General features: G+C 36.0%; 1 protein-coding gene across 2 annotated transcripts in view; it reads left to right on the top strand.

Annotated features, from left to right (window-relative positions):
- Positions 1–23,385, top strand: part of LIN28B (lin-28 homolog B) — a 128,616-nt gene that overhangs the window by 76,131 nt on the left and 29,100 nt on the right. For both annotated transcript variants that reach the window (XM_070377120.1, XM_005901600.2), the window contains exon 3: positions 2,840–3,024. In XM_070377120.1, the coding sequence (XP_070233221.1) occupies positions 2,840–3,024 (185 nt within the window). The remainder of the gene's footprint in view (positions 1–2,839; positions 3,025–23,385) is intronic.

Here is a 23,385-nt window from a genome sequence, read left to right as displayed (position 1 = left end):
AGCACGCAGCTTTCTTCACAGTCCAACGCTCACATCCGTACGTGACCACTGGAAAAACCATAGCCTTGACCAGACGGACCTTTGTTGGCAAAGTAATGTCTCTGCTTTTCAATATGCTATCTAGGTTGGTCATAACTTTTCTTCCAAGGAAGCATCTTTTAATTTCATGGCTACACTCACCATCTGCAGTGATTTTGGAGCCCCCCAAAATAAAGTCTGAAACTGTTTCCACTGTTTTCCCATCTATTTCCCATGAAGTGATGGGACCAGATGCCATGATCTTCGTTTTCTGAATGTTGAGCTTTAAGCCAACTTTTTCACTCTCCTCTTTCATTTTCATCAAGAGGGTTTTTAGTTCCTCTTCACTTTCTGCCATAAGGGTGGTGTCATCTGCATATCTGAGGTTATTGATATTTCTCCCAGCAATCTTGATTCCAGCTTGTGCTTCTTCCAGCCCAGCGTTTCTCATGATGTACTCTGCATAGAAGTTAAATAAGCAGGGGGGACAATATACCACCTTGACGTACTCCTTTTCCTATTTGGAACCAGTTTGTTGTTCCATGTCCAGTTCTAACTGTTGCTTCCTGACCTGTATATAGGTTTCTCAAGAGGCAGGTCAGGTGGTCTGGTATTCCCATCTCTTCAAGAATTTTCCACAGTTTATTGTGATCCACACAGTCAAAGGCTTTGGCATAGTCAATAAAGCAGAAATAGATATTTTTCTGAAATACTATATAAAGCTCTAAAAACAATTTTTAAAGAATTGTATACTGTATAGGCAGTGGTGATTTTGTTTTTTCCATCTGATTCCTACATAGCATCAGAGAGCAGAAAAAGTGATGCCAAATTATACTTCCACATGAGGGACTTCTCAGTGTCAGATTACCTGCATGAGAAACTTCTTTAAAAAAAACACAAAACCTGTTTTGGGGTCTCTATAACAACCTAGAAGGGTGGGATGGGGTGGGAGTTTTGGGAGGGAGGAGACATGGGTGTTACTATGACTGATTCTTGTTGATGTATGACAGAAAATCACAAAATTCTGTAAAGCAAATATCCTTCATTTTACAAAATTAAGTGGCAAAAAAAAAAAAAACCCTGTGTTGCGTGTTGTATTACTTTTCCAATGAGTATTCTCCTTTTGCATTGGAATTTGAAGTGTTGGTTTTATCTTTTCCATGTAATTATTTGGTTATATGTAATTATTTAGCTGCCTTTAGAGTCATAACTTCGGAAAGTTAGAGATTTCTCTAATCCAGCATTTCTCTAAGGATGTTAGTCATCTGTAGTTATATCTAAGAAAGGTCTCTGTGAACAATTAGGTTGAGAATTTGCTGGGTTAAACATTGTTAAACAAGATTTTTTAGTGGAGGCGGGGGAGGGTATGAAATATCAGAGTTTTAAATAGGCTAACAGCAGTAAAGAATCTGCCTACAGTGCTGGAGAATCAGGAGACCTGGGTTCAGTTCCTGGGTTGGGAAGATTCACCTGGCTGAGGAAATGGCAACCCACTCCAATATTCTTGCCTGGAGAATCTCATGGACAGAGGAGCCTGACATGGGGTTGAGAAGAGTTGGACACGACTGAGCAACTGAGCACACACATACACATATACATGATCCAACTAAGAGGAAACTACATTTAGCAGCAATTCACAAACTTATTTTACCACCGTCCTTTTCTCATGAAATCTTTTTCCGAACCATTGTTCCTCAGAACACTGTTCCTTAAATTTACAGATAAATTCAAAAAAGAGAGAATTGACTCATTCAAAGTTGCATGACTGTTGACTTTAAGAATTGGACTTGAATCAGGGTCTCCTACCTACCATATTCAGATTGGCTTCCTTTTTTCCCCCAAATTCAAACAAGTGTTTAAGACTGCTACATGGTATTTGAAACTAGATCTGTTAAATGCATAAGGGAATTCGGAAAAATAAATAAAATTAGGATGAATTAATTACTTTATTATTGTTTGAATTGGCACATAGGTTGAAAGAGCCAATTATTATTTGTAACCTAAGTTACATTTTTACAATCAGGAAATTAAAAAAAAAAAAAAATCAAGTTATCTTTCAAATTCCCCCAAAAAAGCTATAATGGTACAATAATGTGTGTATCCAAGAGCTTCCCCACTTTCCCCCCCAAAAAATTGGAGAAAATGACTGTTTATAATTTGCTGTCAGTTATTCCAGACCCCATAATTATATAAGTAAACATGTACCTTTTAAAAACTTCTCTGTATAGACAATATTATGGGAGATACACTGTTCTTCCCCTTAATTTTTTTATTCGGCAGTATTACAGATTTATCTTGCCCACAGTAATACATGTAGATCTTTTAATGACTCAGTGGTATTACATTATATACCTTTATTATAATGTATTTAATCAGTTCCCCATTGGTGGACGTTAGGGTGATTGTTGTTTAGTCGCTGTGTCCCCTTTAGACTCTTTGCAAACTCATGGACTCTAGCCCTCCAGGCTCCTCTGACCGTGGTATTTCCCAGGCAAGAATACTAGAGTGGGTTGGCATTTCCTTCTCCCAAGTGATCTCCCCAACCCACTGATTCAACCCTTGTCTCTTGCATCTCCTGCACTAGCAGAAGCAGGCAGATTCTTTATGAAATGGTATGAGTTTATTCTTTCACTGCCAGCGTTATTACAACAGGAAACTTTTAAATGGTATCCCTTTCACTGAATTTGAAAAAAAATTTTATACTTAATAATGAATAACTGGAGATGTCTTGCTATGTTAATCTTAAAATCATGAGATAATTTGTAAAGCATTAATAATAATCATAATCTCTTTTTCTCTCTTCCTCTTCTGTTCTTCTCAGAGCAAATTATTCATGGAAGGATTTAGAAGCCTAAAAGAAGGAGAACCAGTGGAGTTCACATTTAAAAAATCTTCCAAAGGCCTTGAATCAATACGGGTAACAGGACCTGGTGGGAGTCCCTGTTTAGGAAGCGAAAGAAGACCCAAAGGGAAGACACTACAAAAAAGAAAACCAAAGGGAGACAGGTAATCATTTTACTTTGTTAGTCTGTGAGTTTATTTTATTTGGAAAATATTTCTGAAATCTCAGTTTATATTTTTATTATGCTATTAAATCTTGCCACAATAAAATAAAATGCCACCACTGAGTGTTTGAATAGAATTTATCAGAAATATAGGCTATCTTGCAATTTGAACTCTGCAGAATATGTTTAACTGAGCCTTCAGCATTAGGCACTCAGCAGTCCCTTAACCACTATTTCCACCAGACTATTCAGATAAGTGAAGTTCCTAATAGACAGAGGTAGGTGCCCCTCAGTACATCCTAACACTTCACCTGTTTGTTTCAAATGAGAATACACTTATTGTTTTGACTGTTTTGAAAGATAATTCACTACTGAAAATTCAAATATAAAAAAAAATCACCAAATATCTTAACTACAGGTCGGTTGGAATTATGATATATGTGCAATATTTTTGATTTTGCATTTTTTTTCACTTAACAGTGTATTTTGGAACATTTCATGTCAGTCTTTGTCATCTACATAAATTCCCACTGTGTGAATGTAACAAAATTTAAACAAGGCTCTGTTAAATTAATGTAATTGTTAAATTTAGGCTATTTCCAATATTTTTAATTTACCAATAGCACCGTAGTAAGAATGCTTATATGTACATTTAAAAAATTGTCTGATTCTGTCATTAAGGGATACATACCTAATACTGAAAAATCTGGATCAGAGACTATGCCTTTTAAAATTTTGATATCTGTTTCCAAACTGTTGTTTAGAAATAAGGTCAATGGATAACCCGTTTAAAAGTGGGACTGTTCATTGAATAATGTCATCTTTTAAATTTTGCCAATTACATAGGTTAAGAAATGCAGCTCATTTTTTTCCTTTGCATCCTTTGGCTAAGGTTAAATATATTTTCATATGTTGATTTTCAATTTTATTTTTTTCTTCTATGAATTGCGTGTTCTTTGTCCTTTGCTTATTTCTTCTGAGATGTTCATTTGTCATTGTTGATTTCTAAGTTCTCTTAGAAAAAAAAATCTCAGTTTTCCTCTTTCCTATGCTGGGAAAAACTCAGTTCTTCCATGTTATGTTTCCCTCCTTCGTGTCTCTATTACTTTTACACAGAACGTTTAACTTTTGATGACCAAATGTGCGGAGGTTTTTCCCCACACCAAGCAATGCTCCACTATCCAGCTGAATGTTCTACTGTTGAACTCAGTTCTTACAGCATCTACCTGGAGATAGTATCAGGTCCCACAGGTTAAGGGCTCAGTCTTACAGGACCATCCTACCATATTTCAGATGCTGATTGCCCTGCAACTTCTTTCTCAGTTGGCTTTAAATCAGAGGTTTCTAAGACCCCCTCTTCAGGTTTGATTAATTTGCTACAGCAGCTCACAGAACTTAGAGAAACCCTTACATTTACCAGTTTATTAAAGATTATGATAACAGCAGGTAAAGGATACACATAGAGAGATTTTACATAGGGTGAGGTCGAGGAGGGTCCCAAGCATAGGAGATTCTGTTCCCAGGGGTTTGGGTGCTTTATCCTCCCAGTGTGGATGTGTATGCCAGTCTGGGAGCTCTCTGGATCTTTACTTTTGGAATTTTGTGGAGATTTCATCATATAGACTTGATTTTCAGCCCCTTTCACTTCTCTCAAGAAAATTGGGATAGGGCTAAAAATTCCAAGCTTCGGTCATAGCTTGGTCTTTCCAGTGACCAGCCCTCACTCATGAGCCATCTAGGAGCCCACTCATTGTCTGTCACCTCCTTAAATGGAAGACCGTCCTATCATGTAGGAAATTACAAGAGTTTCAAGAGCCCTGTGTCAGGAACAGAGGTCAAAAACTGATACCAGATAAAGAGGTACTCCTAGTGTTCTTATCACTTAGAAATTACAAGGGTTTTAGGAGCTCTGTGTCAGGAACTAGGGGCAGAGACCAATATATTTCTTCTTATCTCACATTCTCTTTGTATACTTACCATATTAATCTTTTTTCTCAAATAGGAAATATCTGTTTCAGCTTGTGAAATATACTTATGTATGTGTGTGTTTGTATGTATTTTTTACATAATATACATATAAGTAAAATACCATATGATCAAATAGTATATGATAAAATATGATACGATTTGCTTTGCAAATACTATGTAATCTCCCTTACATATAGAATCTAAAAGCAAAAACCAAGGTCTTGTAAACAGAAAACAGATTGGTGGTTGCCAGAGGAGACTTGGGGACCTTTCATATGAATTGATATTAGAGTAATATTAAGAAATTGTTTATTTTGATGGGAATGATAAGGTGTGATTTTTTTTGATTACTGATTCTTACTAGTAACTTAGATATGCTTAGATTTTCTTTCTTCATGATCCAGGCTTGGTAGTTTGCATGTTTCTTGGAATTTATTTATTTTAGTTTCTTCAATTTGTTGTTGCTTAGTCACTAGGTCGTGTCCAATTCTTTTGCGACCCTGTGGACTATAGCCCATCAGGCTCCTCTCTTCATGGGATTTCCCAGGCAAGAATACTGGAGTGGGCTGCCCTTTCCTTCTCCAGAGGATCTTCCCAACCCACGGATCAAACCCATGTCTCTTGCATTGGCAGGAGGATTCTTTACCATCTGAGCCACCAGGGAAGCCAATTTATTTAATTTGCTTGTGTATAATTGCTCATGGTAGTCTTTTATAATCTTTGTATTTCTGTTGGATCAGTTGTAATGTCTTCTCTTTCGTTTCCAATTTTATTTATTGGAGTTAAGTTTGGTTCAAGCTTTGTCTGTTTTGTTTATCTTTTTGAAATATCAGTTTCATTTATCTTTTCTATTGTCTATTTAGTGGTCTTTATTTTCTTCTTTCTACTAATCTGGACTTCGTTCATTTGCAACTGACTTTGAAATTGACTTATTTTACTCAATATAATGGTTTTGAAATTTATACAGGTTTTTGAATATATCAATTCCGTATTTCCCTCTTATCTGCAGTTTTGTTTTCTGGGGCTTCATGAAATCCCAAAAAAGTTATCCATGGTCAACAACTGTCAAAAACATTAAATGGAAAATTCCAGAAATAAACAATTTGTAAGTTTTAAACTGTGCACTCTTCTGAGTAGTGTGATGAAATCTTGCAACATTTTCTTTGTCCTACCAGGGATCTGTATCACCCCTTTGTCCAGTATATACCCTCATTAGTCACTTAGTAGCCATCTTGTATACTAGGTTGACTGTCATGATATTGCAGTGCTTGTGTTCACATAACCCTTTTTTTAACTTACTAATGGCGCCAAAGCAGAGGAGTAGTGATGCAGGCAGTTTGGATTTGCCAAAGAATATCCACGAAGTACTTCTTTTGAGTGACAAGGAGAAAGTTCTTGACTTAATGAAAAAAAATCATTTGCTAAGGTTACTAATATATGATATGAAGACGTCTTCTGTGTGTGAAGTTGTGAGAAGGAAGAGGAAGTTTGTGATAATTCTGCTGTTGCACACCAAACTGCAAAAGTCATGGTCACAATGCATGATAAGTTCATAGTTAGGATGAGAAAGGCATTAAATTTATATAGTAAGATGTTTTGAGTGAGAGAGACATTAATATAGCTTTTATTATACTATATTGTTATAATATTTCTCTTATTAGTTGTTGTTAATCTCCTGGTGGCTCACATGGTAAAGAATCTGCCTGCAATCTGGGAGGCCTGGGTTTGATTCTTGGGCTGTGGCGATCACCTGGAGAAGGGCATGGCAACCACTCCAGTATTCTTGCCTGGAGAATCCCCATGGAGAGAGGAGCCTGGTTGGCTGCAGTCCATGGGGTTGCAGGGTCAGACAGGACTGAACGACTAAGCACACATGCCTAATTTATAAATTAAACTTTATCATAGGTGTGTATATAGAAAAACATCTTATGTATAGGGTTTGGTGGTATTCATGGTTTCAGGCATTTTCTCAGGGTCCTGCAATATATTAATATCCCCCACAGACAATGGGGGCTAATAATTCATTCCTTTTTATTGTTTAGTAGTATTCCATTTTATGAACATAGCAGTGTTTTTCCACTTATCTATTGAAAGACATTTAGGTAGTTTCAGTTTGATAATTATGAGTAGAGCTGCTGCAAACATTTGTGTACAGGTTTCTGTGTGAAAAGTTTTCATTTATCTAAGAGTGAGGCTTCTGGATAATCTGGTTGTAAGTTTATGTTTAACTTTATAAGAACCTGCCAGATTTTTCTCCAGACTGATTGTACCATTTTGAATTCCCTCCAACAACATATGAGTATTCCGGTTGCTCTGCATCTTGACCAGCATTAGGTATTGTCAGTACTTCTTACAGAATTTTAAGCATTCTAATCTACAGTGATATTTCATCATGGAATTTCCATTTCCCGAGTAGTTACTAGTATTTACTGATATTTAGCTCCTTTTATCGGAGAAGGCAATGGCAACCCACTCCAGTACTCTTGCCTGGAAAATCCCATGGACGGAGGAGCCTGGTGGGCTGCAGTCCATGGGGTCGCTAGGAGTCGGACACAACTGAGTGACTTCACTTTCACTTTTCACTTTCATGCATTGGAGAAGGAAATGGCAACCCACTCCAGTGTTCTTGCCTGGAGAATCCCAGGGACGGTGGGGCCTGGTGGGCTGCCGTCTATGGGGTCGCACAGAGTCGGACACGACTGAAGCGACTTAGCAGCAGCAGCTCCTTTTATGTTTTTGTGTCATCCTTATATCCTCTTTAGTGAAGTGTCTGTTCATACCTTTTGCCCATTTCATACTGGATTCTTTTCTTATTGTTGCATTTTGAGAGTTCTTTATATAAAATGTGGATACGAGTCCTTAGATACATGATTTGCAGATATTTTTACCTCTGAGTTTATAGTTTATCTCTCCAATCTCTTACAGAGCAAAGGTTTTAAATTTTGATAAAGATATTTATCAATCTTTTACTCTATGTCATGTTTAAAAAAAATCTTTGATTAACCCCAGATTTGATTAATCACAAAGTTTTTTCCCCTGTGTGAGGTGTGAGGTTGAAGTCTAGGCTCATTTTTCACCTTTAATAACATGAATTGTTGAAACACCATCTGTTGAAAACTATATCTTTTCTCTTGAAATGTTTTTAAATTAAAAAGCTTAATTTCTATTATATAGTATCAATGTTTAACACATTCAAATTTGGTTTCATCATTCAGAACTTATTTGTTCCATATATGTATATACATAGAATTATATCTTGTGAAGATCTATGTTCTGTGGCAAGAAATAAAAATAATTTTAAAGATTCTGTCAATTTTAAGTAAACTATTAACAGAAGAAAATGAGTTTACTTTTGAATTCTGTCTTAATTCTGCTGAATGCTGTTTAGTATGCCGATAGTAGTGTCCAGCTATGTAATAGCAGTACATGTTAACTTGTTTTGTTTTAAATCCTCCTTGTTTAAAATATTCTCTTGAAATTTTAAATGGAATAATTTTTTATTTATATTTGCTGTTTACTTTTTTCTTATGTTCATTATCAGAGATTAAGAGATTTAATGATCTTATAAAAGCTCTCTTTATACTACTGATAAAAATTGTTAATTAAAAATTTAAAAACTCATTCTCAAAAACTGGCCTATATTTGGTATCTTTTTATTCTTTGAAGAGCTGCAGTTTACTCTTGAGGGAAAAAAAGTGACCTCTAACAGAATAAAATTGTGAGGGAAGATAGGAGAATGATTTTTTTGTCACTATCTTTACTATTTATATGAAATAATCATGTCAACCTATAATATAAAATTAGATATTTTATATAATAAAATTTTAGTTCCTATTAATGAATGTGTTAGATTAGTAAAAAGGATGTGAACTGAAACAGATGGTATGTTAATGTTTCTATATGTAGGTTAAATGATTTTAATCCTTTCAGAACAAAAATGTGTAATTTTAAAAATATTTGAAATGCATACATATATGATAGGTATATACACATTGAGTATATACATAAAACTGTGTTTTTTGAATTTATGTTGTTTTTAAACCTCCTCTTTTACTCTGATTTTTTTCTAGCAGAGTGAGTATCTTCTTTGTTCTCCTGAACCTTCCACATCTTTTGACCCAACCACACAGTCCAAGAAGTGCTATTCATAATAATAATGCAAGTTCCTTTTCAACAATGTTGACTTGAGATTTACAAAATAACTTAGAAAATAATGTCAACGTTGTGTTGCTTTTATTCTATTTCAGGCAGTAATACGTTTGCATCACTGCATTGGCACATGAGTAAGCTTCCTGATTTTCTACATGAGTTGAAGTTTAAATGTTTTTTGTTTAGAAAGAAGGCTAATTGTTATGATGTTCAGTATTACTGTTTTTGGCATGAAGTGCAGGAAATTCCTTTCATTTGTTCATGTTAGAAATACTTACTAATTTATCATTTTTAAGATGTTTTTTATTTAGACTTAAAAATTGATTATGAAATTTGAAAATCCTTATAGTTCAGTATTAAAATGGTGTTAGAATGGTACATTATGTTTTATTTGAACAAGGTGAATGTAAATAGAAACTCATTGTATATGTCTAAATTATTCTCTATTCGAAGAGCTTACTTGTCTTTTAAAAAAAATTAGAGCGGTATGATAGAAGAATTATTTTTATAGGGTCCTAGTTTTGTGATTTCAAATTCTTTAAATTTGCAAGGTTTTGAAGTCCTAATGCTTTTTTTTTTTTTTTTTCTTATGTTTTTAATCTATTTACTTTATCCTCATTGAAGGACTGTATATTTTCACTTGTCTATTAAAAAGAAAAAAATATTTATTTGATGCCCTCATTCACCTTTAGAGCAAGGGGGCTCAAAACTGACTGGTGGTGAGCCTCCTCCACACCTCTCCCCACAAACCTCTATGGCAAAATAATCTCTTCCTGTTATCTCTGTGGTATAATGTGAAGTTTTCCAGGTACTTTATAGTTAGGAATTCTTGTGCTATATTTTTGAAATCCACATAGCATTTCCAGAAATAATGAAGCTGTACCTAGTTATGGTGCTATTTTACTAAGGATATCTGTTTTATATTAAAAGTTCTTTCAGTGATTTTTTAAAAAAATATTTATTATGTCCCAGAACCTGCTCCCAAAAGAAAAATAAAAATGCTGAAGATGTTTGAAAAATGTAAGTCAACAAATTCCAATAAATAACTGTTTCACCCTGATCCTTGTGTGATTAGATTTAGGAATTTGCTGTTTAGTAGGTTCCTATTGTGGAAGAGAAATCTCTCAGGCATGAATTGATAGTCCAGATCCTTTGAGGTCTGTCTAGTCTGACCTATGACCCCTATTCTTACAAGGTCAACATCTGAGGGCAGGAGATTAAGGCAGTTTAAAGACTGGAATGGTAAATGGAATGGAAAAATTAGCCAGCACATTTTGGGTGCAAAACATCAAAGTCATCAAATAGTTTGCTTATTTTAAACCTGGCTTGTGGTTGTAACAAGCTAATTTTACTATGTTTTTTGGAATCAGAAAATTTTACTAATCATAATTCTCAAGATTCTATTTATGTATTATTAACTGTATAATACAAATTAATAAAGCTTAATCTTTTGAAATATCAGGAAATGTGGAGATGTCACAATTTCAGTACATTTTAGTGTTTCATTCAGCTTAGATGCTTAATTTAAATTAAAATTGGGAACAAATTTACCTTAGCTTTGAATGTGAAATAATTTTATCAACATGTTGAGTAAAATATATGTTCAGTTGTATATAATTTAAAGTGACCAAGGCTTTAGTTGTAATTATATGCTATTGACTTTTAAGAAAAATCTCTTTTTAAAAAGTAGAGATAGAAAATAGAAGAAAGTAAATTGGTTAAGCGGAGACAATTTCCTTTTTTTCCCTGCTAGTTCCTAGACTTTACTCTTTTATATCTTACCTCTTTCCTGCTTATGCCTTTAATTGTATGCTTTTCATTGTAATTTCAAAATAGGCTTTAAATCTTAATTCCTAAGTTTTGGTCTGTAGTAAGCAATTCCCACCACCCTTTTACGTTTGTAGCCTGGACAGCTGTGAATTTGCATCTTCTGCTTCCCTACTAATAACTGGCAAGGACTAGAGTTGAATAACTGAACTGTTGAGTCCACATTTCCATTCATTCATACAGTGACTAAGGAAATTAGTAACACCAAAGGAATACCCAAGTCTCCTTAATTCTCCTGCATATTTTATTCTCCCCCAAATTTTCCTTATTATATACTTAATTTTAGGGTGTTTCCTTTCTTCTTGTGATTACTTGGCTAGAGATCTCTTAATGAGGCAATTATGGTTGTTTCCTTCATTCACATTATCTTAGCAGATGCTCTCCCTGCTGTGACCTCTGTTCAGACCAGGCAGACAACGTGTCGTTCTCATCACCCTCCACAAGACATTGTGTGGGCTGAGTTTCATTTGGCGCTGCATAGGTCTCCCAAGATGACTGATAAAAATGGTCAGAAGCCAAGTGGCAAATAATCACAATTTTAGGTTGATTTTCTGATTGTTGTTTTATTCTAATCAAAATAAATAGTAAAGTAATGCCTAAAAAAAAAAGGGTCCAGAAGCAACTGATAATAAGTAGAAGTTGTATGTCTAAACTCTGATATTTAAGGATCTAAAAGTGTAAAGCCAAACTTACAGCTCTTAGATTTGGGAAAGATTTTAGTTTTCTTAAACAAGACCCAGAACACACAAACTCTAAGCGATAAGGTTAAATTGACTACTTCAGAATTCGAAACTTCTACCTGGCAAAGATTTCAGTCAGGAAGATAGTACCACTTTAAGGGTTATGAAAACCGAAGATTTAGAACTTAGATAAATGTGGGAGAGTTGGTGGGGAAGGGAAGAGTCAGCGCATTAGAGAACTATTCACTAACCAGTCTTCAGAAGCCCTGAACTAGATAGACAAATCAGAGCTTGCAGTGAAATCTGAAAAGCCAAGCATATCTGGTATGGCAGAGGAACTGGGGAGAGCTGTGGAATCTGCTGCCTCTGTGTTGCCACAACCTCTCTGGGTTTGCAAAGAACTCATGGGAGCTGAGTCGGACATGATTAAGTCACTGAGCATGCACATGCTCTGGGTTTGCAAACAAGTGATGGTGTCAGGCTGATGGTCAGCAGGACCAATTTGGGAAGACAAGCTAGGTACAGAGCGCCACAGAGGACACACTAGGGCCTGCCTGGCAGACCTGTGTGGCCTACTGTGTCTCACCATGATACCCTTCCAGGAACTGTGGCTTCTGCTTTATTTTTGCTTTCTTGTAGGATACCAGTTTCTCTTCTGGCTGACTCCAGCTACCTTTATCAATCCGGATTGTTTTTAAAAATTTCACTATAATGTTGAATAATAAAGCAAGTTGCAGAGTGATCCATGCAATATTATTCAACCTGGAATCATCCAGGAAGAAGACTCTGGGAAGTACAGTTAGCAGACATAACCAAATTGAGATAAAATAGTCCAGCACCAACAGTGTAAACCAAGTCAGAAAATACAATATAGGGTGGGAAAAGATATTTGCAATGTGTGTAGCATGAAAGAATTAATATCCATAATGTATAAAGGACTACAAATCAAGAAGTACAAGCCCAAATGAGCAAATAAACAGCTACCTTTATCAATCTGGGTTACTTTTAAAATACTGATATTTCAAATTTAATTTTATTAAATTTCGGATTTAATCTATTAATTTTTTCAGTTAATTATCATTTTAATTGTTTCCCTTCTATTTATTGTGAATAGATTGGATTATATCAAAAGACTTCATCTATTAGCATAATTCTGTAATTTTTTACTTCAAGTTATTGATAAAATGAATTACATCTACAAAGTCTGTGAAGTTGAATAATTCTTAGATTCTTGGGGGCGGAGAAACCCATCTTAGTCATGACATGCTAATGTATTCAGTTTCATAATGTTTATTTGTCTTCATGAACTTGGGCTGTAAAATGTGTTTTCCTCATCATATTTGATTATTAAGTTTACTTAATTCATATTTTAGGGAGGTTTATGTCTTTCTGTGTTGTGAGGGGTTTTAATATACATAAGAACTAAAGTTGTTGTTTAATCACTGAGTTGTGTCGGACTCTTTTGCGACCCTGTGGACTATACCCTGTCAGTCTTCTGTCCATGGGATTTCCTAGTCAAGAATACTGGAGTGGGTTGCCATTTCCTTCTTCAGGGGAACTTCCCTACCCAGGGATCTAATCCAGGCCTCCTGGTGGATTCTTTACCACTGAGCGATCAGGGAAGCCCCGAGAACTAAAGTACTGGTCTTCAAATTGGAAAATCTACACTCTAATAGATAGACAAGATAATAGATTCATTTTCTTCATACATGAAACAAACACGTCTTGATACTGTTTTATTTACTTTATTTTTTGTTTTATTATGTATAGTAGCATGCATCCACCCACTCCAGTGTTCTTGCCTGGAGGATCCCAGCGACAGGGGAACCTGGTGGGCTGCTGTCTATGGGGTCGCACAGAGTCGGACACGACTGAAGCGACTTAGCAGCAGCAGCATGCATCTACTTTGGGCTCCCCTCATGGCTCAGCTGGTAAAGAATCCGCCTGCAATGCGGGAGACCTGGGTTTTATCCCTGGGTTGGGAAGATCCCCTGGAGAAGGGAAAGTCTACCCACTACTGTATTCTGGCCTGGAGAATTCCATGGACAGAAGACTGGCAGGCTATAGTCCACAGGGTCGCAAAAGAGTCCATGGGGTTGCAAAGAGTCGGACACAACTGAGCGACTTTCACGTGCATCTACTTTATGAATACAAACAAATATATGTATATTGGGATGGATTTTCAAAAATATTTTACTGATAAGTGTGTGTGATCAAAATGACTTGGAACCCGCAGCTTAGAAGGTTATAGAATGGAGCTACAAAACATGTAAGCCCCTCATTTGCCTTTTGTAGTTTAAAGAATTTAATTTTCAGAGTCTTTTTTATTAGGTTTTTGTGCTTCCTATTGGTCAAATTTAGTATATTTTGCTGGGGAATTATTTACTTCCTTTATATTTTCTCATGAGCTCAGTCCCATCCGACTTTTGGTGCCCCCATAGAGTGTAGCACACCAGGCTCCTCTGCCCATGGAATTTTCCAGGCAAGAATACTGGAGTGGTGTGCCATTTCTTCCTACAGGGGATCTTTCTGACCAGTGATTGAACTCGACTTTGGCATCTCCTGCATTGGCAGGTGGATTTTTTTTTACCACTAGTGCCACCAGTATATATAGCCATAAAGTTGCAATGAGAGTCACTTAATTCTTTTAGTCTCTTACATTATGCAGTTGGATTTTAATAATCTCTAGGATTTTACATTTTTATTTTCTCTCTTCCTGTTCAGGCTTCTTGAGGATTACCTTTTCAAAGAATTAGCCTTTCTCTTGTTTATAGTTTCTGCTGCTTTTGTTGGTTTTCTCTACTTCTTTACTTTCAGATCTTACAGTAAAAAGTCTTCAGCTTTTGTTAATTTTATTGTATTTTTCTATTTTCTGAAGTTGAGTATTTAACTTACTTTTAGTCATTATTTTTATTAACAATAAAGATTTCACTTAAGTATTCCTTTAAGAAAAGCTTCACTGTGTTGCATAGTTTTGGTGTGAATTTCTAATTATTTTCTAGATAACTTAAAATTTTCATTTTAGTATTCATTTTGCTTTCTGGTGGTTTATAGGGTACAGAATCTTCCTGCAATGCAGGAGACTCTGGCTTAATCCCTGGATCAAGAAGATCCTCTGGGGAAGGGAATGGCTACCCACTCAGGTATTCTTGCCTAGAGAATTCCATGGAGAGAGAAACCTGGTGAGCTACAGTCTATGGGGTCGCAAAGCATCGGACTTGCCTGAGTGACTAACACTTTCATTTTTGCCTCAAGGATTATTTCATTGTTTTTCATCTGGCTGGAGATATGTTGGTTACTAATCCTTCTGGTGTAAGTAATATGAACCAACTCATAAAGGCAGTGGTCGCTGTACCAGCATTACATGGAAATGTTAGAAATGGAGATTCTCAGGCCTCATCAAGATTTACCTCAGGATGTGGACCTCAGCAGTCTGTCTTTTATTTTTTTAACAAACCCTCCAGATAATTTTGATGGTGCTCTGAAGTTTGCAAACCACTGGTTCCTCCTTAAGGAGGAAAAGAGGAAAGGTATTAACACAGAATTTTATAATTCCAAGAATTAGAATAGCTTTAGATACATCTGAATTGAAGTGCTCAATCCACATGCCAGGAGGGACAGAATTAACAGCAGTTCTAGCAGAAGCCCAGGATTGAGTCTATGGCTAACCTGTAACGTGGGACTCTTAATTTGTTAGACAGAAGTCATTTGCCTACCCTTGAGCTGAGGAGTGAGGTGAGCCCTATCCAAACCATAAGATTTAAAGTAGAGGAAAGAGAAGTCTCCAAAAGAAACCAAAGTGCTATTATGAAAAGAAATGTTGGATGAGTTAGGCAAAAACAATTGATATCCATAAAACAGTGCTATCCAGAGAAGCAGGTCTGCAAACTGTTTGCTTTTGTTCTTCAACAACACTAGGAACTTGTGCTATAATGTAAAACATCATATTTCCTTCACTGATAAAGTCTAGTACAAAGTCTAGTACAAAAACAGGGTTGCCTGTTGTAATATTGTCCCTCTTGAACTTCCAGAATATTGAGTTCTCAGGTGTTATTCGCTCTCTTCGCTGTACTTTCTATTTAAATTTAAAATTTAAAATCATGCTTTTAGTTCCAGACAGACTTTCCCCCCTCTGTTCTAAACTAGCTGGTTTAGGTTAAAATTTTCTTCAGAGAAATTTCAGTGGGTGCGTTTTCTAAAGGTATGTGTTTCTTCATCAGATTACATTGTCCGTATGTTTTTCTCCCAACTGTTTATTTCTCAGGTCATGGTTTTCCTTCCCTCAACAAGAATACAGCGCTGCCTTTTAGCATTTCTTGTGTAGAGGCAAATCTCTAAGCTGTGAAAAGTATAGTTTCTGCTGTTCTGAGCTGTCAGTAGACTGAAAACATGACCCTTCTGCTAAGGGAGATAGGGAGATGAGGGGATGGAGGGCAGAGGAGAGAAGCTGTGTTTTCCTCTGCTTACTGAAGAATATATTTAATTTACCAAAGGAACAAAACACGAAAACACTTAGCAACAAATATTAATGAGAAATATGTGGGACCTAAATAGAGAAAATGAATGCTTTGTTAGCGTAAAAGAAAAGTAAACACATCTAAAATCTATCCTGGATTCTATTATTGTGTATGTGTTTGGGTACTGTTAAAAGTGACAGTTTTTCCTTCTTTTATTTTCATCATCTTTTTTTCTAAATAGAATTGATTTTGTTTAATAATTTTTCAAAGTATTTATGGTTTCCCATGTATGAAATGTTTTTACCTACAAATAATAATTCTACTTCATCTCTGATAATTTTTGGCATATCTAATTTTATTGCTCTTTCATTTGTTGAGTTCCTGCATTTTGTTTCTGTCTTTGTTTCTTATATATCAGATAAACACTGATCTATATTTTTTTCTGGTTTATTTCTTTTAACTATTAAATCCATCTAAAATTTGATTTGAAAATTTACCTAAAATAAAGCTTCATTCTAAATTTCCCCATACTCAGCATCTCGTTTGAACTCTTTCTATTAATTTACGAAGTTTCTTTTGTTTTATAATGATTTCTTCTATTATTATTTCTAATGTGTATGTTTCAGGACTCTAATTTTGTACTGTTTGTCTTGATTTTTCTTCACCAAGTTGTCTTTATTTCTCTGTATTTTTAATACCTTTTAATACCTAGAAAACAAATCTCCCTTTATTACTGTTCTAAAATATTCTTGTAGCTCTTGGATGAACTTTAAATCTCTTTGTCAGGTCTTCCCGTCACTACCAAGAGAATCCCACTGTTATTTTGATAGGAATTCAAGTCATTTTATTCATTCCTGAGGTACAGGAATCCCAACTTTACAATTGATAAATCTGAGGAACAATACTATAAATAGAAATTTAAATTTTCATAATAGAGTCATAAGTCTGATCATAGCTGTAAACTATGACTTTATATACCTTGATCTATTTTTTTCATATTCTAAAAATTGTATTAATACAGTTATTGGATATTACTTTAATAGCAACAGTTTAATATCTTTATATTTGTTAAAAATAATTTACCTCTATGTAATAAGTAAATTTGGATCTCTGGTGTATTAGAAAGATGTTGTTAAAGACAGAAGAGAGGGGACTTCCTTGGTGGTCCCGTGTCTAAGACTCCGTACTCCCAATGCAGAGGTCCTGGCTTTGATCCCTGATCAGGGAACTAGATCCCATATGCTGCCAAAAAGAAGCTCGCGTGCTGCAATGAAGATATAAAATCCCATGTGCCACAACACAGCCAAATAAATAAATAGACTTTTTTAAATAAAGGGAACAATAATTCTATAGGTACATGTTTATGTATAGCAGTTAAACTGTTAAGAGTAGAAACAGGAAAAGCAGACAAATAATCCCATCACAGACTGAAAATTATGGGATAACTGAAGGCTTCATTTGTTTCTTTGTCTATTCTAGGTATATTTTATATAGGTAGATCTGTTTAATTAAATACTGAGTGATCCTTTACCTGGTCATTTTAAATTATATTTTCTTAAGAAATTGAAAAGCTATCACGTCTGCAAACACTGGTGTGCTCAGTCGTGTACAACTGTTTGTGGCCCCGTGGACTGTAGCCTGCCAGGCTCCTCTGGCCATGGAATTTTCCGGGCAGGAATACTGGAGTGGGTTGCCATTTCCTTCTCTAGGGGATCTTCCCGACCCAGGGGCAAACACTTGAGCCGTACTTTTAAAAAATCACTCACTTTTTGGCTCAGGAAGAAAGTCTGATGTCTTGTCGTGCATGGCCAGGCTCCTTTTCAAATTCCAGTTGGTTGGATGCTAAGCAAAAACCTGGCCAGAACTCAGATCCGTAAACTTTACCACATGCCTCCAAATGGTCAGTATACAATGTCCTTGCTATCTAATACTGCTGTTTAAAAAATCTGAAGCTTCCATATTCTTTCATTCATGAACTGTTTTCCTTCTATTTGGCATTTTTTATAGTTATAATTTTGATCAATACTAAGTGGATTTTAATGTTTTAAAATCACTGTTTTTATATTATCAGGTCAATTATAGGCCTCATTAATTTTTTAAAAATTTGTTTCTTAAATCAGATATAGATCACCAAAATATCTGCGAAATGTTGATTTAGCCACTTTGTTTTATTAGGAAATTCAATACATGGTATAAAATGGAAGACTGTGTTTTACAAGTGATGTAAAAGGTATGTAGGACTCATGTAGGCTAAGTTTAGTTCAGTTCAATTCAGTTCAGTCGCTCAGTCGTGTCCGATTCTTTGCGACCCCATGAATCGCAGCTAAGTAGGTATATCTAAATGAAAAAAAAAGTGCTTATAATGGGAAGTTGTTAAGAGAGTCTTTTTTTTTAGTCTATTTATTTATTTATTTATTTTTTGGAGGCTAATAACTTTACAATATTGTATTGGTTTTGCCATACATTGATATGAATCCGCCACAGGTGTACATGTGTTCCCCATCCTGAACCCCCCTCCCAAGAGAGTAAATCTTAAAAGTTCTCATCCCATGAAAAATATTTTGTAATTCTGTAATGGATATTAACTAGCCTTTTGTGGTTGTCATTTCACAATATATAAAATGTTGAATCATTATGTTATATACCTGAAACTAATGTTGTATGTTAGTTATAACTCAGTTTTTAAGAAACAGATAATCAGAGGACACCTAGTTATAATTAAATTATTAAAGAATGTTTTGTCCTAGCTTTGTGTTCAATTCTCTTAAAGAACTTTTTAAAAAGATTCAGAGAAGTGTGTCATAGATCAGCAGGCCATGAGACCTACAATCTGAGTTACTTTGACATATAAAATCCATGAGAATAGGATCTGATATTCCTTATTTCTTATTGTGTATCTAGTGTGGTATATAGTGATTGGTAAATATTTCCAATGTCTGTGTGTGGTTGTTTGTCTACATATGTATGTATTCATATTTGCCTAAATATATGGTTATTCTATAACCTGGTAATTTTTAGTCATTAATCTATTTTCCATTGTTACACATTTTCATCTTAACTGAAATCCATACCATATTCAAATTTCTTCTAAATAACTGCAAAATGTCCTCTTCAGGTGGTTTACATAATTAGTATCTAAAGTGGTGAATTTGTGAATTTCTCCCTCTATATTTGTCCATTTTTGTATGTATGTATAGAAGCACTTATAAATTGAACTATTTTTCATTATGTAGCATACTCCTCTATTCCTAAGAATATATTTTTGCCTCAAAGTATATTTTTACTGTAAATATCAATAAAATCAGCTTTCTTTTGGTTAATATTTGTCTGATGTTCCAGTCTGCTAAAACTGCCGTAACCAAATACACAGATGGGTGGTTCAAATAATAATTCATTTCTCACAGTTCTAGAGGCTAAAAGTCTAAGATCGAGGTATAAAGATCAAGGTTTCTCCCGAGGCCTCTGTCCTTGGCTTACAGATGGTACCTTTTCACTATGTCCTCACATCCTGGTGTTTCTTCCTCTTCTTATAAGGGTACTAGTCATTTTGTATTACAGTATCACCCTTAAGACTTTATTTAACCTTGATTACCATATATATGTGTGTGTGTGTGTGTGTGTGTAATTTTATTTATTATTTTTATTTTTGACTCTGCTTGGCCGTCAATGCTGTGTGCTTTTTTCTCTAGTTGCGACAAGCAGGGGCTACTTTCTAAAGTTGCTGTGCATGGGCACCTCATTGTGGTGGCTTCTCTTGTTGCAGAGCATGGGCTCCTGGAAACACAGGTTTCAGTAGTTGTGGCACATGGGCTTAGTAGTTGGCGCTCACAGGCTCTAGAGCACAGGTGCATGGGCTTAGTTGCCCTATGGCATGTGGGGATCCTCCCAAACCAGGCATGGAACCCATGTCTCCTTCATTGGCAGGTGAATTCTTTACCACTGAGCCATCTGGGAAGCCCCTTGGAGGGGATCAGTTCAGTTCAGTTCAGTCGCTCACTCACATCCGACTCTTTGCAACCCCATGGACTGCAGCACGCCAGGCCTCCCTGTCCATCACCAGCTCCCAGAGTTCACTCAACCTCATGTCCAGTGAGTCAGTGATGCCATCCAACCATCTCATCCTCTATTGTCCCCTTCTCCTCCCGCCTTCAATCTTTCCCAGCATCAGGGTCTTTTCAAATGAGTCAGTTCTTCGCATCAAGTGGCCAAAATATTGGAGTTTCAACTTCAGCATCAGTCCTTCTGATGAATATTCAGGACTGATTTCCTTTAGTATGGACTGGTTGAATCTCCTTGCTGTCTAAGGGACTTCCAAGAGTCTTCTCCAACACCACAGTTCAAAAGCATCAATTCTTCAGCACTCAGCTTTCTTTATAGTCCAACTCTCACATCCATACATGACTACTAGAAAAACTATAGCCTTGACTAGATGGACCTTTGTTGGCAAAGTAATGTCTCTGCTTTTCAATATGCTGTCTGGGTTGGTCATAACTTTTCTTGCAAGGAGCAAGCGTCTTTTAATTTCATTGCTGCAGTTACTATCTGCAGTTGGAGGGGATATATAAGATCTAATATAATTTCTTCCATCTCTTTCTTTTCAATCTATTTATATTATTTTGTTTTATATGTTCCTTATAAACATATATCTGATTTTTATATTTTTAAATCTAGTCTAACAATCAGTATTTAAACTTGTACATATAGTCTGTACACATTAAAAGCTGTTATTGATATATTTTTACTATAGGTTTTGTGCAGTCTATTCACTCTGGATTTTTTTCTTTTTTTTTTTTATGTTGTTTTCCTTTCTTCCTTCCTTGATTGAAATTTCAATCATTCACTCTTTGTTTCTTTTACCTTTCCCCCTCAGTTGTATAGAAGTTATACATGTACTTATAGTCTTCTATGATTCCCTTGAAATTCTGCCATGCTTAACATAAGTTATCAAAGTCTAAAGTTAGTCTGCAGCTTAACTAAGGCTGATGTTCATCAGTAATGCATTGGTATAGTCATCATCAGTTCAGTTCAGTTCAGTGGCTCAGTCGAGTCCGACTCTGCGACCCCATGAATTGCAGCACGCCAGGCCTCCCTGTCCATCACCAGCTTCCGGAGTTCACTCAGACTCACGTCCATAGAGTCAGTGATGCCATCCAGCCATCTCATTCTCTGTCATCCCCTTCTCCTCCTGCCCCCAATCCCTCCCAGCATCAGAGTCTTTTCCATGCGAAGAGTCAACTCTTCGCATGAGGTGGCCAAAGTACTGGAGTTTCAGCTTTAGCATCATTCCTTCCAAAGAAATCCCAGGGCTGATCTCCTTCAGAATGGACTGGTTGGATCTCCTTGCAGTCCAAGGGACTCTCAAGAGTCTTCTCCAACACCGCAGTTCAAAAGCATCAATTCTTCGGCGCTCAGCTTTCTTCACAGTCCAACTTTCACATCCATACATGACCACTGGAAAAACCATAGCCTTGACTAGACGGACCTTTGTTGGCAAAGTAATGTCTCTGCTTTTGAATATGCTATCTAGGTTGGTCATAACTTTCCTTCCAAGGAGTAAGCGTCTTTTAATTTCATGGCTGCAGTCACCATCTGCAGTGATTTTGGAGCCCCAAAAAATAAAGTCTGAAACTGTTTCCACTGTTTCCCCATCTTTTTCCCATGAAGTGATGGGACTAGATGTCATGATCTTCGTTTTCTGAATGTTGAGCTTTATGCCAACTTTTTCACTCTCCACTTTCACTTTCATCAAGAGGGTTTTTAGTTCCTCTTCACTTTCTGCCATAAGGGTAGTGTCATCTGCATATCTGAGGTGATTGATATTTCTCCCGGCAATCTTGATTCCAGCTTGTGCTTCTTCCAGCCCAGCGTTTCTCATAATGTACTCTGCATAGAAGTTAAATAAGCAGGGTAACAATATAGAGCCTTGACGTACTCCTTTTCCTATTTGGAACCAGTCTGTTGTTCAGTCTCCAGTGCTAACTGTTGCTTCCTGACCTGCATACAGGTTTCTCAAGAGGCAGGTCAGGTGGTCTGGTATTACCATACTGTTTATTTTATTGATCATTCTGATTGGCTAGTATCCATGCTGTAGTAATTGTTAAATATTTTTAGTATTATTTCTGCTTTTGCTTCCTTTCCATCAAACAGTAATACTAGAGTAAAGCCTAGGAACCTCCTCTAAACCTTTATGTTATGTTTCAGTTTTTATTTTTTGACCTTATAAATAATTATTATCATTATTATAATTTTTATATTATATCAGTCATTGTTACATACATGCTTAATGAATTGTATACTCACTTTTTTTACATCTCTGACTTTCCTTCTGGGATAATTTTTCTCAATATATATCTTTTGGAATTTTCCATAAGTAACCTGTTTGAAGTAAACTCTATTGTTTTTATCTCAGTATATCTTTATTTTACTCTGATTCCTAAAAAACTAGTTTCACAGGGTATGTGTTTCTAACTAACAGATATTTTCTGTCAGCATTATAAAGATATTATGATACTGATTCTTGGTTTCCATTAATGTAGTTAAGATATCTGCCATGATTCTGGTTGCTGTTTCTTTGTAGATGATTTTTTTCTGTCTAGCTGCCTGTGAAATCTTTTTGTCCTAGGTTTTTACAGTTTCAGTGTATTATATAGATGTAGATTCATTTCTCTTTGTCTTGCTTAGTATGAGTAATAGTCCCTTAATGTGTATATTCCAAGTTTTTCATCCCTTCTGGAAAATTTTCAACCATTATATCTTTAAATATTGCTTTCCGTTATTTTCTCTATGCTCTCTCCTTATTACACATGTTTATGATGTACTTTAAATATTCTTACTCTATTCTCAATATCTCTTAAACTCTCTTTTAAATTTTTAATCTTACCTGTCTATGCTGTATTCCATGCAGTTTCTTCATATTTATTTTCCAGTTTACTAATCTAACCTTTAGCTGTGTCTAAGTGCTGTTTTCGGAGAAGGCAATGGCACCCCACTCCAGTACCCTTGCCTGGAAAATCCCATGGATGGAGGAGCCTGGAAGGCTGCAGTCCATGGAGTTGCTGAGGGTTGGACACGACTGAGCGACTTCACTTTCACTTTTCACTTTCACTTTTCACTTTCACGCATTGGAGAAGGAAATGGCAACCCACTCCAGTGTTCTTGTCTGGAGAGTCCCAGGGACGGGGGAGCCTGGCGGCCTGCCGTCGTGGGGTCGCACAGAGTCGGACACGACTGAAGAGACTTAGCAGTGGCAGCAGCAAGTGCTGTTTTATAACTCCACTAAGG

The sequence above is a fragment of the Bos mutus genome, chromosome 9, assembly GCF_027580195.1.
Source record: "Bos mutus isolate GX-2022 chromosome 9, NWIPB_WYAK_1.1, whole genome shotgun sequence".
Taxonomy (NCBI): domain Eukaryota; kingdom Metazoa; phylum Chordata; class Mammalia; order Artiodactyla; family Bovidae; genus Bos; species Bos mutus.
This window is presented reverse-complemented; position numbering and strand designations above follow the sequence as displayed.